Source organism: Pipistrellus hanaki (genome assembly GCF_964339955.1).
Source record: "Pipistrellus hanaki genome assembly, chromosome: 7".
Classification (NCBI taxonomy): Eukaryota; Metazoa; Chordata; class Mammalia; order Chiroptera; family Vespertilionidae; genus Pipistrellus; species Pipistrellus hanaki.
In genome coordinates this window covers 68,879,375-68,894,675 of record NC_140509.1, presented here as the reverse complement: position 1 = coordinate 68,894,675, position 15,301 = coordinate 68,879,375, and the positions used below count along the sequence as shown (strand labels likewise).

Below are 15,301 nucleotides of genomic sequence, written 5' to 3'. Positions count from 1 at the left end.
AGTGATGAAATCCTTTAGTGTTCACTTGTATGGATAGAGTAATCTAGGTTTGTAGGTTTCTTTTTTTAGCACTTGAAATATATCCTGCCACTCCCTCAGGCCTGTAAATTTTCTGCTGAGAAATCAGCTGATCTATGATTAGCTCCCATCGTTGATATTTCTCTCCACCTCCCTCGTCCTTCTTCTCTGAAATCAATAGAAACATATTTTTTTTAAAAGGTAGTAATTGTTGAGATTTCAACTTTTGCTCTCTTGCTTCCTGCTCTGATAGGTCTATGGAAATGCAGGACCTAGCGAGTCCTCATCCTCTTGTTGGAGGTGGTGATGCCCCTGGTAGCTCCAAACTGGAGAAAGCGAATCTCAGCAGCACATCAGTCACCACAAATGGGACAGGAGGTAAGTGTGCAACCTTCAAGACCCCCGAAGCACATTTTCACATTTTAATGTTTGCCACAATTTCATGTTAGGGTCTACTAATAAGTAAATATCTCACTGGCAATAACACAATCAACATTATATGAAAGGAATATATAGTTAATGGATTATTTATTGTTCTGTTCATTTTCTTGAAATTTTTGTTCCTCTTCTAAAACTGGAAACATTCAAAATCATCTAAACAGCCTTGGGCAACATTGAAGGCCTTTAGTGAAGCTTCTTTTTTTGCATTTTCCCTTGTGGATATTTTTCTAAAATGTGGAAAAGGTGGCCAAAAGGTTCTTACAAAAAAAGAAGACAAAGAATAAAAAAATTACATTATTTTATAATTTTATTTTGAATTATAAGAAAGAGAAAGTCTACCAAAAATTTTTTCTTAAAATGTAGTTTTCCTTAAAAGTAAGTTTGGAAACAGAAAAGGTGTATCTGCTGCAATTTTCTTTACTAAGAGAATAATACCTAGCATGTATTTAAAAATAGGAATTTAATACTTTTCTAGATATCTCCTCATTTGATTAACCCATAATTAACACACAGCATATGACAACAATAACAGTTATTTCAAATATTCTGCCTTATTGTTTTTATAAAATGCATTAATTTGCCAGAAAATATAATCTTATTTTTGCATCACAATATATAGACTACATCGATATACACATAAGTTGCATTTTAAATTATTCAATTATTTTCAAGTTTTATAGATCTAGTTATTTTATTCAGTAAGTGAGAAATTACAAGAAATTTGTTTTAACTTATAAACTTCAAATTATTAGATATCAGCATTTGCCACATCATATTTTCTTTAAAATTTTCAATAAATATTTATGAAGTTGATATACCTCTTTTCATTTATTTTAGAACTGTGCAACCTAAAATTTCCTTTGTAAAGTTGTGTGCATTGCAATTTGCCTGTATTTAATAATGTTTTACACCAAACCCTTTGTAAATTAACATTTTTCTTGTTTATAATGTTTACCTGTCCCTAAACATGCATCTATAGTTTTGGCTAATTAATTATAGGATTGCAAATGTATAAAACTGTTTAGTGATGACTTCTGGAGTAAAAACATTAATATTTAAACCTTAGCATGGTCCAAATAATAATATTTTCTAAAAACCATGCATTCTGGAAGCAGACCTTGGAATTCACTAATCATCATGTGTATATATTTAACGGAACTAAAACAGACCTGACCAACTAAAATGTAAAAGTCATACCATGCAGTTATAATTTTTGGCGAAAAGGTCAGAAACCAGTGCAAGCATTGAAAACTATTCGTGTACACTGAGCAGGCACTCAGACAATGAACCCTTATACTGTTCCTGTTCTCAGGGGACAACATGACTGTTTTAAACACTGCAGACTGGTTGCTGAGTTGCAACACCCCCTCTTCCGCAACAAGTATGAGAGATGATGGTACACGGCATGTGTTTGGGTGTGTGGACTTGCCCCTCTGGTTTGCTTTGCGTTGCTGTTTCTGTGTTTGCACCTTTTTCTTTCTGTGTCCAATACTTGTAAAGGAAAAGAAGAAATGATCATGCCTTTTAGTTGTTTATTGATAACTATTGGCTATATTTTTCATATCAACTACTATTCTCATCTCAAGTTCTTATTATCAGCAGTATTCTATTTTTTTCATAATTTTACAAAAAATGATGCATCTATTGTTCTTCTAACTACACATCAATTTATTAAGTGGCTAATGGAGCACCACATCCATGTCAATCAGAGAATTTGAAACAGATTGTGTGTACATACAAACTCATTTATCTTTTTAACCTATATATTTTTCTTCTAATTTATTTTGACTTTTTAGCATGGCAGAGGTATTTGCTATTTTAGAGGCTTTATTAAATATTCCAATTAAAGTAACATTAACAGTTAAAATCCCATCATTTAAAAAAACATCAGTGATTAAAGTTATATATTTAAAATTGTAAATTAATATTGTCTGAAAATATTTTGAACTATAGACATTTACTACATTCATATAGGTAATATGTATTAAAGTATAAACAAACCTTTTTTCTAAATCAAAAGTTAACATACTATCAAAATTTAAAAATAAATATAATACCACAGCACTATGATAGAATCACCCAACTCAAGATTAAACAGAATTCACTACCTATCACAAATGTGCATTATGAGTAAGCAGTTAGACTAGGCACATCTTTCTGGACTTGCCAAATCTCAATTATATTAGATTATATGACCAGTGAATGAGGAATACTCCATCATGCCCATTACTTTTATATTTATAATTTTCATTTCAATTTTTTTCAATTTCACACTTAAAATATACTTTTCATAGTTAAACTTATATTGCCTGAATTAGTTTCTCTTCATAGGTCTTTATTCATAAAGAGCAAGATAGTAAATATTTTAGGCTTTGTAGGTCATATTGCCTCTATTCCCAAAACAGCCATAGACAGTATATAGATGAATTAGTGTGACTAGGTTCCAATAAAACTTTATTTATGGACTCTGAAATTTAATTTTATATTAATTTCATGTCACAAAATATTCCAAATTTGATCATTTTCATTTTATTTTATTTTTTAAATATATTTTATTGATTTTTCAGAGAGGAAGAGAGAGGGATAGAGAGTTAGAAACATCAATGAGAGAGATTCATGGATCAGCTGCCTCTTGCACACCCCCACTGGGGATGTGCCCACAACCAAGGTACATGCCCTTGACCAGAATCGAACCTGGGACTTTTCAGTCGCAGGCTGATGCTCTATCCACTGAGCCAAACCAGTTTCGGCAAATTTGATCACTTTTAAAACATTTAAGATTTAAAATACTTCTAGCTCATTGGCTGATGTTTTATTCTACAGTAGTATTAATATAACACAGGCAACTTTTATAATAGTAAATATATTAAATAGTAAATATATAAATAATATTTAGTAATTCATTGCTAATCTTATAATCTTAACTGGAAACATTTTTCTGAGTGTTACACTTCAAGTTTTCTGGTTCGTATTGTTAATATTAAGTGTCATGTGGCCATTTGGGAAGAACAGGGTCTTATGTGTCAGAAGGATGTGATTTGAATCTTGTCACTACACTTATGAGCTGTGTCACCTTGGACAAGTTACTGAACCTTTCTGAGCTTTAATTCTTTTCTATAAAAGAAGGTTAATAGCACTTCCCTGGCAAATGTAAGTTGCTTGATAATAAATGTCAAAATATTTCCTTCTTTTATTAATAATTTAATAATAATTGGCCAGCAAATTCTTTTTATAAATATATTTTTATTGACATCAAAGAGGAAGGGAGAGGAAGAGGGAGATGGAGAAAGATAGAAATATCAGTGATGAGAGAGAATCATTGATCTGCTGCCTCCTGCACTCCCCACACTAGGGATCAAGCCCACAACTGGGGCATGTGCTCTAACTGGGTATTGAACTGAGACCTTCTGGTTTATAAGTCAGTGCTCAACCACTGAGCCATGCCACCTGAGCTGGCAATAAATTCTTAAGGAAAATAAAACATGCATTATGTTAACATATCCTCCAATGTTTGGTCAGATAATAAATTCTTCTGAATTTACAATATGTAAATTGACCACAGAAGGCAAATCTTTAGTGAGATTATACTTTGATTAGCGAGATTATACTTTGATTATTAATGACATAGTCTTGGTGGCATATTGATATGAAATTTTTGATGAGGTTTAATGACTTTTTATGTTGGCTGTTTATAATACAAACTAAGCATTTGGTGCATAATCTCTCCCATTGACAGTAAATTATTTTATTTTTAATCCTGGGTTTTATTGTTGGTATTGGATCATTGCATAAAATTATTATAATAAAAAAGAAAAAAGCTAATTTAGGGTGTTTTTAAGAACTTTCCATTAATTTTGAGATTTTCAAAAAGATAAATTTAGTTATATATTTTATACTAATATCAATGAGTTGATAGTATTACCTTAACCTACCATATTACATTGCTGCTGTTTCAATATATTACACTATTACTTTAATTTAAAATGTTTTATCACCTTAATCCTAATTTCATCTGCATATTTATATTGGTATCTAAATTTTCCTTTCAAATTTTTGTCTCTTATAAAATTGTTAAAATATAAAACTATTATTAAAAATAGAATAAATGCAATCATACCTTAGCATATAGATCAGGGATCAGTAAACTTTCTATACAGCAGTGATTCTCAACCTTTTTAATGTTGTGACCCTTTAATACAGTTCCTCATGTTGTGGTGACCCCCAACCATAAAATTATTTTCGTTTCTACTTCATAACTGTAATTTTGCTACTGTTATGAATCGTAATGTGAATATCTGTGTTTTCCGATGGTCTTAGGTGACCCTGCTAGGGGTTCTCAACCTGTGGGTTGCCTAATCAGTAGAGGGAGGTACTATTCTATTCTACATGGAAATTTAGAAAATGCTTCGGAGCAATTTGAGGAAACCAAAATCAGCCATTGTGATCAGATTTATGGCATTTTCTATAAAGGGGTAGGCAAAAGTAGGTTTACAGTTGTGAGTTCGTGTAACAGTTTATTCTTGTATTATTATTTATTAATTAATGATTGTATTATTTATTATAATTATTATATATCAACCTACTTTTACCCATCCCTGTATATTAGAATCTACATAGCATAAAAAAGAATCATCCAAAATATTTAATATATCAGTGAGTGAATCACATGTAATTAATTTATTTCTAAATATTATATACATGTGCAGTAGGGTCCTTTTTACATTTGCTTTTTGGAATGAGAACCCTAAATTGCTTCATCAAATTATTTTTCAATACTTAAGACCAAAAGATACTTGGAGCTCATAGGTTTTTGAATAAATATATTGATTTAGACAAACATAAACCATAGGCTGTAGCAATTATTAAAACTGGCAGGCAATACTTATTGTTCCCCTGTGGTATGAATTGTCTCCCTCCTGATCTAAATCCTCCTGAAATTCTTTGTAGAACCTAAAGGGTCAAAGTTGCTATGTTTAATTTTGTGATTCAGCAAGAAGTGTATTTGGAATTATATATGTAGATATACACTCTTTTAAGTGGACACTTAAATATAAAATGTAAATTACTGGGTCAGCTCTTTTAAGGATTAAGTGCGCTATTGCAACAAATGGACGTGAATGCTATTATGATAATAAGTCAGACTTTCTCCAAAAAATATGCTGTACTTGAATACTCAAGATAAACTGCAGGGACAAGATTTAATTTGAAAATATGTGTATGAGGATATGGATAAAGGTTGGGATGTGAAGGGAGGAAATCATTGGTTTAGTAGACATAGCTAACACCTGGCAGTAATCACATACAATCTTGATTAAATCTGTAGATTATTTTAAAGGTGAAAAGTCAGTCATTTCAAAACAATAAAATTAACTTGACCCTTTTAAAAATGATTTGGATTTATTAAAAACGAATCATAAGTGGATTATTAGTGGGCAGGGGGACCAGGCAATTAAAGTATTTCTTCTGTGCAAAGTACCATATATAGTTTTTTTTTCATTTTATTTTTATGGAAATAGACCCTTATTTTGAGCATGTAGAAAACTGCAGGACTCATTAATCTACAACATCAAAATATAATTACTATTTTTGAAATCAAAATCATAATTTACTATTAAGCATTTACAAGTGCACTTTACAAATAGTGTTCATAGATTTAGATGTGTTTAAGTAGGAATTTGACCACACTTTGAATTTGGAAGTTCCAAGAAATTTTCTCTTGTTTTAGTTTTGAAGGCTTTGGATGGTGTTTTTGTCATAAATATCAGGAGTGAAATGTGGACATTGCATCACAGAGAACCTTTACACCCTTCTAGATCATCTTTATACAGACATAGATGAAAGGAATTCTTGGTTAGTTAGTACAGCCTGCAAAGGCAGTATGGTTGAGAGTTTGGATTCTGAAACTGTACCACCCTGGTCTCAAATTCTAGCACTCACTAGCTCTGTGACTATAGACAAGCTATTTAACCTCTTTGTGCCTCTTTGTTCCCTCATCTGAGAAATGAAAATGATAGTATCACCTACCTCATATGATTGTCACGGGGAGTAAATGAGTTAATATCTATAAAGCACAGCAAGAGCACCTGGAATGTATTAAGTACCTTTTAAGTATGTGTTGTCATCTGCTTTCAAACTTCTTGAAACTACTTCTTGTTGTCCTTTAAAATATCAATATTTCATGAGGAAGAAATGGAAAACAAACAGTATTAGCTATTCCCACACTTTGGAGCTTTCATTATTATCAAAGTGTGCCTAATTGCTCCATCTAAAAAATAGCCCATTCTTACCACTTTCTGAGCCATCATGAAGAGTCACTGTCATGAATGTAAACCATTTCCATACCTGAAGAGAGTCTGTTATGGTGGAAAGGTCATTGATTTGGCGCTAAAGACCTGCATATGGGTTTTAGCTTGATATCACCTGCAACGGAACAGGCCCATCAGCTCACCCAAACATTAGTTTCCTCCTGTGTAAATTGCATATAGTAGTTTGCATTGATCAAAGTTGGTTTAAGGAATAGTTAAATATGAATAATCTAGCACATAATAACCTCTCCATAAATAATTACATAGTAGCAAATAATTTTGTGGTGGTAAATTTCATTCGTGATCAGCTATAAGCATAATAGGAACTACCTTTCAAGTTACTACTAAAAAGTAGTAACCTCAATATATTACTTATCATTATACAAATAATGAGATACTCCTCCTCAAACGATGTTGCTATTGAAAAAAAGGTGGACCTTAAATTTCCCTTTTGCTAGGAGAAGTAGGACAAGTTTCTTTACTCCCCCTTTCCAACCTCTTAGAATCATCCAGCAAACCTTCAGGACGTTATTGAATGATGAATAGTAAAATAACTTTAGAGCTTGCTAAGGGAGGGTCCAGTGAGTTCTGTTCCTGTGGAAAGAGAGCGTAATCATGACTGCATGTTTCTCCACTAATTGTTTTTCTAACAGCTTAACGAACTGACTTCTTTGGTTGGTGGGTATGTTCTGACCCACCATTCTTTTTGTCATATTTGTTCGTGGTTGGCTAGCCTTCAGCCTTCTTCTTTCTAGTTTTCTGCTTGGTTCTAAGTTATTTAAGTGCATCATTCCAGGAAACGTAAGAGGTGTTAAGTAGAAAATAATTCAGTGTATTCCCTTGCTGCTGTGGTATATGTAGCAGAGCTCCGCCCACAGAGGGAAAATATGGTGTGACAAAATCAGTAGAGGCTTTTCCACTGCCTCCCTCCCCCGACTCACATCTAAATAATGACAATTATGTGTGCCAAGATGCATCATTGCCAAGTGAGGATTTTGCCAAAATATACCACCTCAAAGAAGAAATAACATAAAGAGTTTTCAAAAGATACACTGATTGCTGTAGAAATCATCTTTTATTCTATGTTTTGCCCTATAATTCATTAAAAATCATTATGCCATTAAAATAAAAAAAATCAACACCTCTTTAGTCTTTTCTAAGAGCAAAAAATTTGAGTGCCTCACTTTTCACCCATCACATGAGTATACCCATGGTTTCTATATTTCAGTATGCTTCCATTGTACTCTTATGCAATTATTTTTTAAAAAAATATCTTCTTGAGGAGAATAAAATATAAACTAGTACATCTCATTATTGCGTTTTGTATTAAATGTTCTGAAGACTGACCGATGGTTCCTTTTTTCTGTCTTTTGACTATAATGTCAGAGTGTGCTTTAGGTGAGTTAAAAATGCAAATATGTATACTGCTGTTTCAACTTCATAAGGTGGACTGCCCTGAAAAGCCAGATTCAAGAGAACTGGTTTGGCCAGAGGAATTTGCTATTAAGTTCTCTCCAAATGCATGTCCATTTAGAAGCTAAATTAACAAAACTCTCATCGACTTTCTCAAGTTCTCTCTTGCATGCCCATGGTAGCTAGAAAAACCACTAGTAGAACAGTCAGCATCTTTGATATCAATTTAGAAATAAAACTCACATGTACTTATTCTTCTACATAGTGTCTCTCCTTGCAGTCAAAACAGAGCCTTTGAACAGCAGTGAAACCACAACCACGACTGGAGATGGAGCGCTTGACACTTTTACTGGGTCAGGTAAAGCCTTAAGCTCGTGTGTTGTTACGTACACATTGGGGTACACACAGTTCTCCTAGTGGATGAGCAGCGTAAACACCAAGGCTGTTAGAACGTAGGTTTGTTTTTTTTTAATACATTTAGCAATACATTAACTTTTTTGAGAACTGATGGTCATAAAACTATGCATTTTTAGAAATTATATTTGGAATCATCTTGCTACATTTTTTTTTTAGTTGACAGCAAAACAATCCCCCTTGACTTTCTTATCAGAACTAAGCAGGTCTGGCTTCCTTCATAATTATTTTATACCGTGTTTAATTTAATAATTAGGTTGTAATAGTTGACTTTATCCCATCAACTTGCCCATTCAAACGACATAAAAACTGCCTTTCCTCCAACATTCGAGATGTAAAACTATCCATTTGATTCCTTCTAAATAACCTTGTTTCCTCTCTGGGTTTAAAAAAAAAAAATCCTCCCATGCAAGCAGCTGAGTGACAAGTATTAAAGGTTAATGGGCTGCAGGAGAGCACATGCGGGTTGCATTAGAACCAGCCTCTGAGAGCACTACTTTCATTCAAATGCTTCAAAGAGAACAATGGTGTGTCTTTAAACATCAATCCTTTTAAATACCAATACCTGATAACTCCCAGGTGGGCACAGAGGACACGCACAAAGTTGACTTAGTTAAAGTTACAATATTTTGTTTGGTTTATTATCCGGTGAAAGGATTCTTTTTTTTTTCTTTTTTCTTTTTTTTAATGTGAGGAGGAATGTGTATAGCTAGCAGAAAGATGAACATTAAACCTGGAAAAGTATTTGTGGTAATTAAATCTTTGTTCTGTTATTCTGTTTTATTTTACATTTTTCCATGTTCTCATGGACAGGGATTTCATGTGGTAAGCTTCGTGTAAAGCATTGAGATATAACCTTGAGAATAATGTCATTATAGCATATATTTGATTTTTAAGATAAAGATGATCCCATTTCCTGTGTTCACACTGATTGGGAGTGCTTGTCTTATATTTACATAAATATTAGTACTCCAAACAGAAAGAAATAATAAAGATTCATATGTGTTCATCTATATTGTTTCTAGCAATTCACTTGCCACCCAGGAGCTAAATAGGTACCAACTAACTCTAGCATTTTTTACTACTCATTATAACCCTGGTAAACTTTCTACAAAGTAAATGCATATGAACATATTTTTCAGGAAAGGAATGGAATTATAATTGATGACATACATAGTTAAATAGCATATCACAAGTTAATTGAAAGCTGAATGACAAACTTATAGAATGTTAGCTCCAGAAGGAATTTTAGAGATCTATGATTCATTTTATTGGTAAGAATACTAAGGCACTGAGAAGTTAAGAGTGGTAAGGACCAGACAATCAAAACTGCTATAAATAGTCTAGAACAGTATTCTGGACTATTCAGGAGTCTTTCTGTAATACCCATAGGAAAATATAAACATGGGGGGGGGGGAAATAACACACACACACACACACACACACTAACACAAACACTTTTTTTTTTTTAACAAAGTTTCTCTGTTTTCTTTTAAGAATTATCTAGGACCATGCTGTCCAATAAAGTGCCCACTAAACATATGTAGCTATTTAAGTCTAAATTGACTAATATTTGGTACAAATTTTAAAAAGCCATGTAGTTACACTGGTCACATTTCAAGAGTTTAATAGCTGTATGTGGTTTTTCTAGTGGCTTTCATATCGGATAACTCAGGTATAGAACATCCCTAACACCATGGACCAAGTTCTTTAGGACAGCAATGACTTAGGTCAGCGATCCTCAAAAGCAGCACTATCTAAACTGGACTTATTTCCTCTTGTGAGGTAGTTGTCCTCTGCATTGCAAGATGTTTAGCAGCTTCTCTATCATCCATATACAAGAGAACGGTAGCACCCTCCACTTATGACAACCCAAAGTGGCTCCAGACATTTTTAATGTCCCCTGGCAAGCAAAATTTCTACTCAGCCCCTAACTGCATCCCCTACCTCTCACCCTGTTGACAGTCACTGAGCTAAGGTTCCATGATCATAAGAATAAAACATTAAAATTGCTTGATATCATACTCGGAGAACCTGATAATATTCTTTTTTTAAAAAAATATATTTTTATTGATTTTTTACAGAGAGGAAGGGAGAGAGATAGAGAGCTAGAAACGTCGATGAGAGAGAAACACCGACCAGCTGCCTCTTGCACACCCCCTACCGGGGATGTGCCTGCAACCAACGTACATGCCCCTGAACGGAATCGAACCTGGGACCTTTCAGTCCGCAGACCGACGCTCTACCACTGAGCCAAACCAGTTTCGGCTGATAATATTCTTTATAATTTTGTCTTAATTCGTTTTCAGGAAATTTTTAAAGCAAACAGTTTTTCTTACTTTTATAGGCAGAAATGATGGAGTATAATGAGTATGGTGCTTTGGGTAATATGTCTAGATTAGTTACATGGCAATGGGGGAGGCCTCCATGGTTCTCCAGAAATCATACTGAAGATTAGGCTGCCTGGGTAGCGACTGTCTTTACTTTGTTCAGCATAAGCTCAACTTCATTTTAAATTTTATTGTTGTTATCAGTTATGTGGAGATTTTATGCTAGAATGAAATGTAGAAATTTTAGTTAAGAAGAATAAATTCTCCAAGTTTTATGCAAACATTCTAGTTTTCTAAAACAAAGATCTTAGGTTATATTTAGAAAATGAACATATAGACATTAATGTGAAATTTTAATTGACCCTTTATACTGTTATGAGTGCATTATTCTAAAGATTTCTAGATTCATTCTTTGAGGGAGAAAGGATCCTATATATTCATTCTTGTGTTCACCCATATGGATTTTTCTGAAATAATTCTGCTACTTGGCTTATTTAATAAAAGCTGCTTCAGAGAATGTTTCTTTTCAGTATTTTATATCTCTTTGGAAAATCCTTGTGTTTCACAACCATGAAAACAAAAGATTAGTATAGTCTAAGTTTTGAGTGTGCCCAAGTGAAGTTTTATAAATAAAAAGTCATGGAATTAAACCTCATTCAACTATGTTTTTGATAAACAGTATTCACTATTATGAATTAATGAATCAGACTGAATTTCCTGTGGAGTCACACTTAAAATTATATAATGTTAGTGACCTTAGTATAGTAAAAAAAAAAATAGAAAATTAATGGTTCATTAGTCAATGTATTTTCAACTGCACATAATAAGCACACTTAAATAATGGCTGCTGAAAATATTTACAACATAACACCCTAGTCATAATTAATGATTTTCAAAATTGATTCATAATATTCTTGAAAACATACTTTCTGTACTGTTGCTATGACAACTATAATAGACTTTCATCCTCAGAGTTCACAGGCCAAATAGCACTTTAAATACATTAAATTCTACCTGTTTATGAAGTAGCAGATCACAAGGGCACTTAATAGCATTTTGATATAGAAAAATCTCATGTTTCATGAAATAGTTAGCAACCTAAACCTATTTGTCACTTTTACAATTCTAAAAGTTTAGCTCTAGAATTATTATGAACAACTTAGAAAGGACGTAGTACTTTGAAGTATAACTATGATTGATTAGACTAAACTAATTCCAGCGCTGCATTGTGTACTACTTTAATCTTTTTGAAAGGTGAATGAACAGCAGATGGCCTAATAAAGACACTCTGTGTGCTTGCCCAGTATGGATTGGCTCTGAAGGGACTTCCTCAACACGGTAGAGCCCATATATTTGCAATACATCCGTCTTAGTCAAGCAGATGGTTAAAGGAAAGAGAAACTTCCAAACTTTTGGACATATTCCAGTTTGGGGCTGCATGTTTAGGTGAAATATTAACAGGACCTGGCTTTCACCTTTCTGTTCTTCTCAAAAAAGTTCTATCTCTGATAGGTCAAAATATTTTTGTAAATAAGGTTGCTACTGCATTTTGCAATTATGGTTTGTGTGGGGTTTTTTTAAGTGTTACATCATCACCCATGCGGTCTGTGTATATTGCAATGGTTAGTAGAATAGTTTGGGCTGTATTTTTAAATTACTCATCTGATTGGTAAAAGAAAGAAAATAGAATATGATATCATTTGACAATTTGTAAATCAAGGGTGGACTGTCACATTTTTTCTTAATTTTTATTATAATTATATTAAAATAAATATGGAGGAAGGGTAATGTATTGGCATCATATTTGGAATTTAAAACATAAAGTTTGCAAAGGAAAAAAATGTACCTTTACATCATGAAAGAATAATCACCGATAATTAAATATATATTTATCCATAGCATATTAATACATAAAAGCATGTTACTTATTTGAGAAAATGAAAGAATAATGGAGGTGGATGATTTTTAAGAATTCACTTCATGCTCTTAGAACAAAGTTGAAGCAGTTCAGTTAGAATAAAATGGGCATCTGCTTCTGTTTAGAAAATGAATTCATGTTTTTTGGAAAATCAGTGAATTTTTAGATATATATCTTTAATGTGATAATGTCTTTAAATTGGTTTTGTATACGCTAATGAAATATACTTATGAAGCAACCTTTTTGAACTTTTGTGTGTGTCTTACAGTAATAACAAGTAGTGGCTACAGTCCCAGATCAGCACATCAATATTCCCCACAGCTCTATCCTTCCAAGTAAGTGGTCAGTAGATTTTTTCAGATTTGTTAGAATAATTTTTCAGGATTACCTTTATTAATATGTGGTCACACAATAGAACTTTAAATTGGGATACATTTATGTATATAAATGTGTTATAGATAGATACTCTGATAGATTAGTTGGACAGATATATATCCTGTATAAATATAGAAATAGAGATATACTCCTTTTTATCTGAACAGTTCACTTAATCCTAGATATTGGTATACCTTGAGGAAAGCATTAAGTTCAAAACAGGGCACACTGATTTTTTAAATGAAAACCCTAAAATGCTATTGAGCTTAAAACAAACTTAAAATATTACATTTTATTCAAATATCACTTTATAATCTATTCCATCATCTCAGTATATATCTTTTAGATTTCAAGTCATAATAAATATATTTTTGAAGAATATGCTGTACTTTTTTTTATAAATAATGTCAACTTATTGAGGGAAGTGGTAGAAATTTCAAGTTTAACCGTATTGATTGTATATCTAAATTTGGTTGCAGTCAGCCAGAGGTGTCAAGATTTGGGATCCCTGATTCATACACATTTAAGCATTCTTTTCTGCAGCAGCTAAAGTGTGTGCCTTTAAGAATAGGTGGGGGATTGGATATCCAGTTGGGAACATTCTATAAAATGTAGCATGATGAGGGGAATGGCATTCTATTTATTTTCAAAAAGCTAGCTGCCTACCTTTTGTTGTTGTTGTTAGATTTTAGTTCTTGGTAGCACTTTTAATGACTTTTGTAGTCATTGCATAGTATTAGGTCACTCACAGCAACTGGAAATATACTCACAAGCATATTAATTAACTTGCCTGTGTTCCATTTTCCTAATATATATAGGAAATATATAGTTTGGGCTGTATTTTTAAATTACTCATCTGATTGGTAAAAGAAATATACGATATATTAAGTAGACTGCCATGTTTGATATAAATAAAAATTATAGACCTGAAAGAGACTTTAGATATAATATCTAAACCAAAATTTCTCATTTTTCAGGAAGGTATAGACTTAGAGAGTTTAAAATATTTGTCCAGGGTCACTAGCCTGGTTTGTATCCGAACCTGAGCTCCTGACGTTCAGACTCATGTCCTTTCCTACACTGTGAAAATTATATTGTGGATAAAGAAGAGGCTTACTTCCTGGCTATTATGAGGTTTCACTGAATCTAAGCTGTCTGAATTAATATGCAGTCTTTGTTGCCACAGTAATGCTATTTTTCTGATATTTAGGCCCTATCCACACATTCTTTCTACACCAGCAGCTCAAACAATGTCTGCCTATGCAGGCCAGACTCAGTATTCGGGAATGCAGCAGCCAGCAGTCTACACAGCCTACTCACAGACAGGACAGCCCTACAGCCTGCCCACTTACGGTATTTCACGTCTTCTCTCTTCTCCTTTGGTTATAAGCTGGTAATCCTGCTGGCAGTCGTATATTCTAATATATCACACGGAAGTAAGATCATTTCAGTAACTCGATGGTTTGCACATGTATTTTCCAAACAGATTTGGGTGTGATGTTGCCAGGCATCAAGACAGAGAGTGGACTTCCACAAACTCAGTCTCCGTTACAGAGCGGGTGCCTCAGTTACAGCCCCGGGTTCTCCACCCCACAGCCAGGCCAGACACCTTATTCTTACCAGATGCCAGGTAAGTAGACACACAGGAGATGTGTTATGTGAAAACAGATTCTTTGAATGAGACTCCTTGGCTTCAGAGTAGAATTATACAGTCATGAAGATAGTTTTAAACATTGAACCTTTACTCACACGATTTCATCAGCAAAGAAACAGGATGAAAAAAGTTGAATATACATCAAGATTATATGACTCATACTCAATTTAAATACTTAAATTTAAGTTGCGTCAAATTGATAGTAAACTTGATCCAAGCAAAGCAACCTCTGAGCCAGTCACCATGCCAGCAGTCACATGTTTAGCATCTACTTAAGTGATTTCAAAGATTCATGACAAAACAACCATTTCCTTGTTAGCATTTTTTAAGGGTGTAATGCTGTTTTTATTCTATTTAATATTAAGTTAGTACTTTCTAAGGCCCATTTATCATTGAATGATGATTTTTTTGTTCATTCCTAAAATACCTCTCC

The 15,301-nt window shown here is 33.1% G+C and overlaps 1 protein-coding gene across 5 annotated transcripts in view; it reads left to right on the top strand.

Annotated features, from left to right (window-relative positions):
* Positions 1-15,301, top strand: part of EYA4 (EYA transcriptional coactivator and phosphatase 4) — a 223,985-nt gene that overhangs the window by 163,397 nt on the left and 45,287 nt on the right. For all 5 annotated transcript variants that reach the window (XM_084889506.1, XM_084889507.1, XM_084889504.1 and 2 more), the window contains exons 4-8: positions 272-396; positions 8,443-8,535; positions 13,108-13,174; positions 14,425-14,567; positions 14,701-14,844. In XM_084889506.1, the coding sequence (XP_084745632.1) occupies positions 272-396; positions 8,443-8,535; positions 13,108-13,174; positions 14,425-14,567; positions 14,701-14,844 (572 nt within the window). The remainder of the gene's footprint in view (positions 1-271; positions 397-8,442; positions 8,536-13,107; positions 13,175-14,424; positions 14,568-14,700; positions 14,845-15,301) is intronic.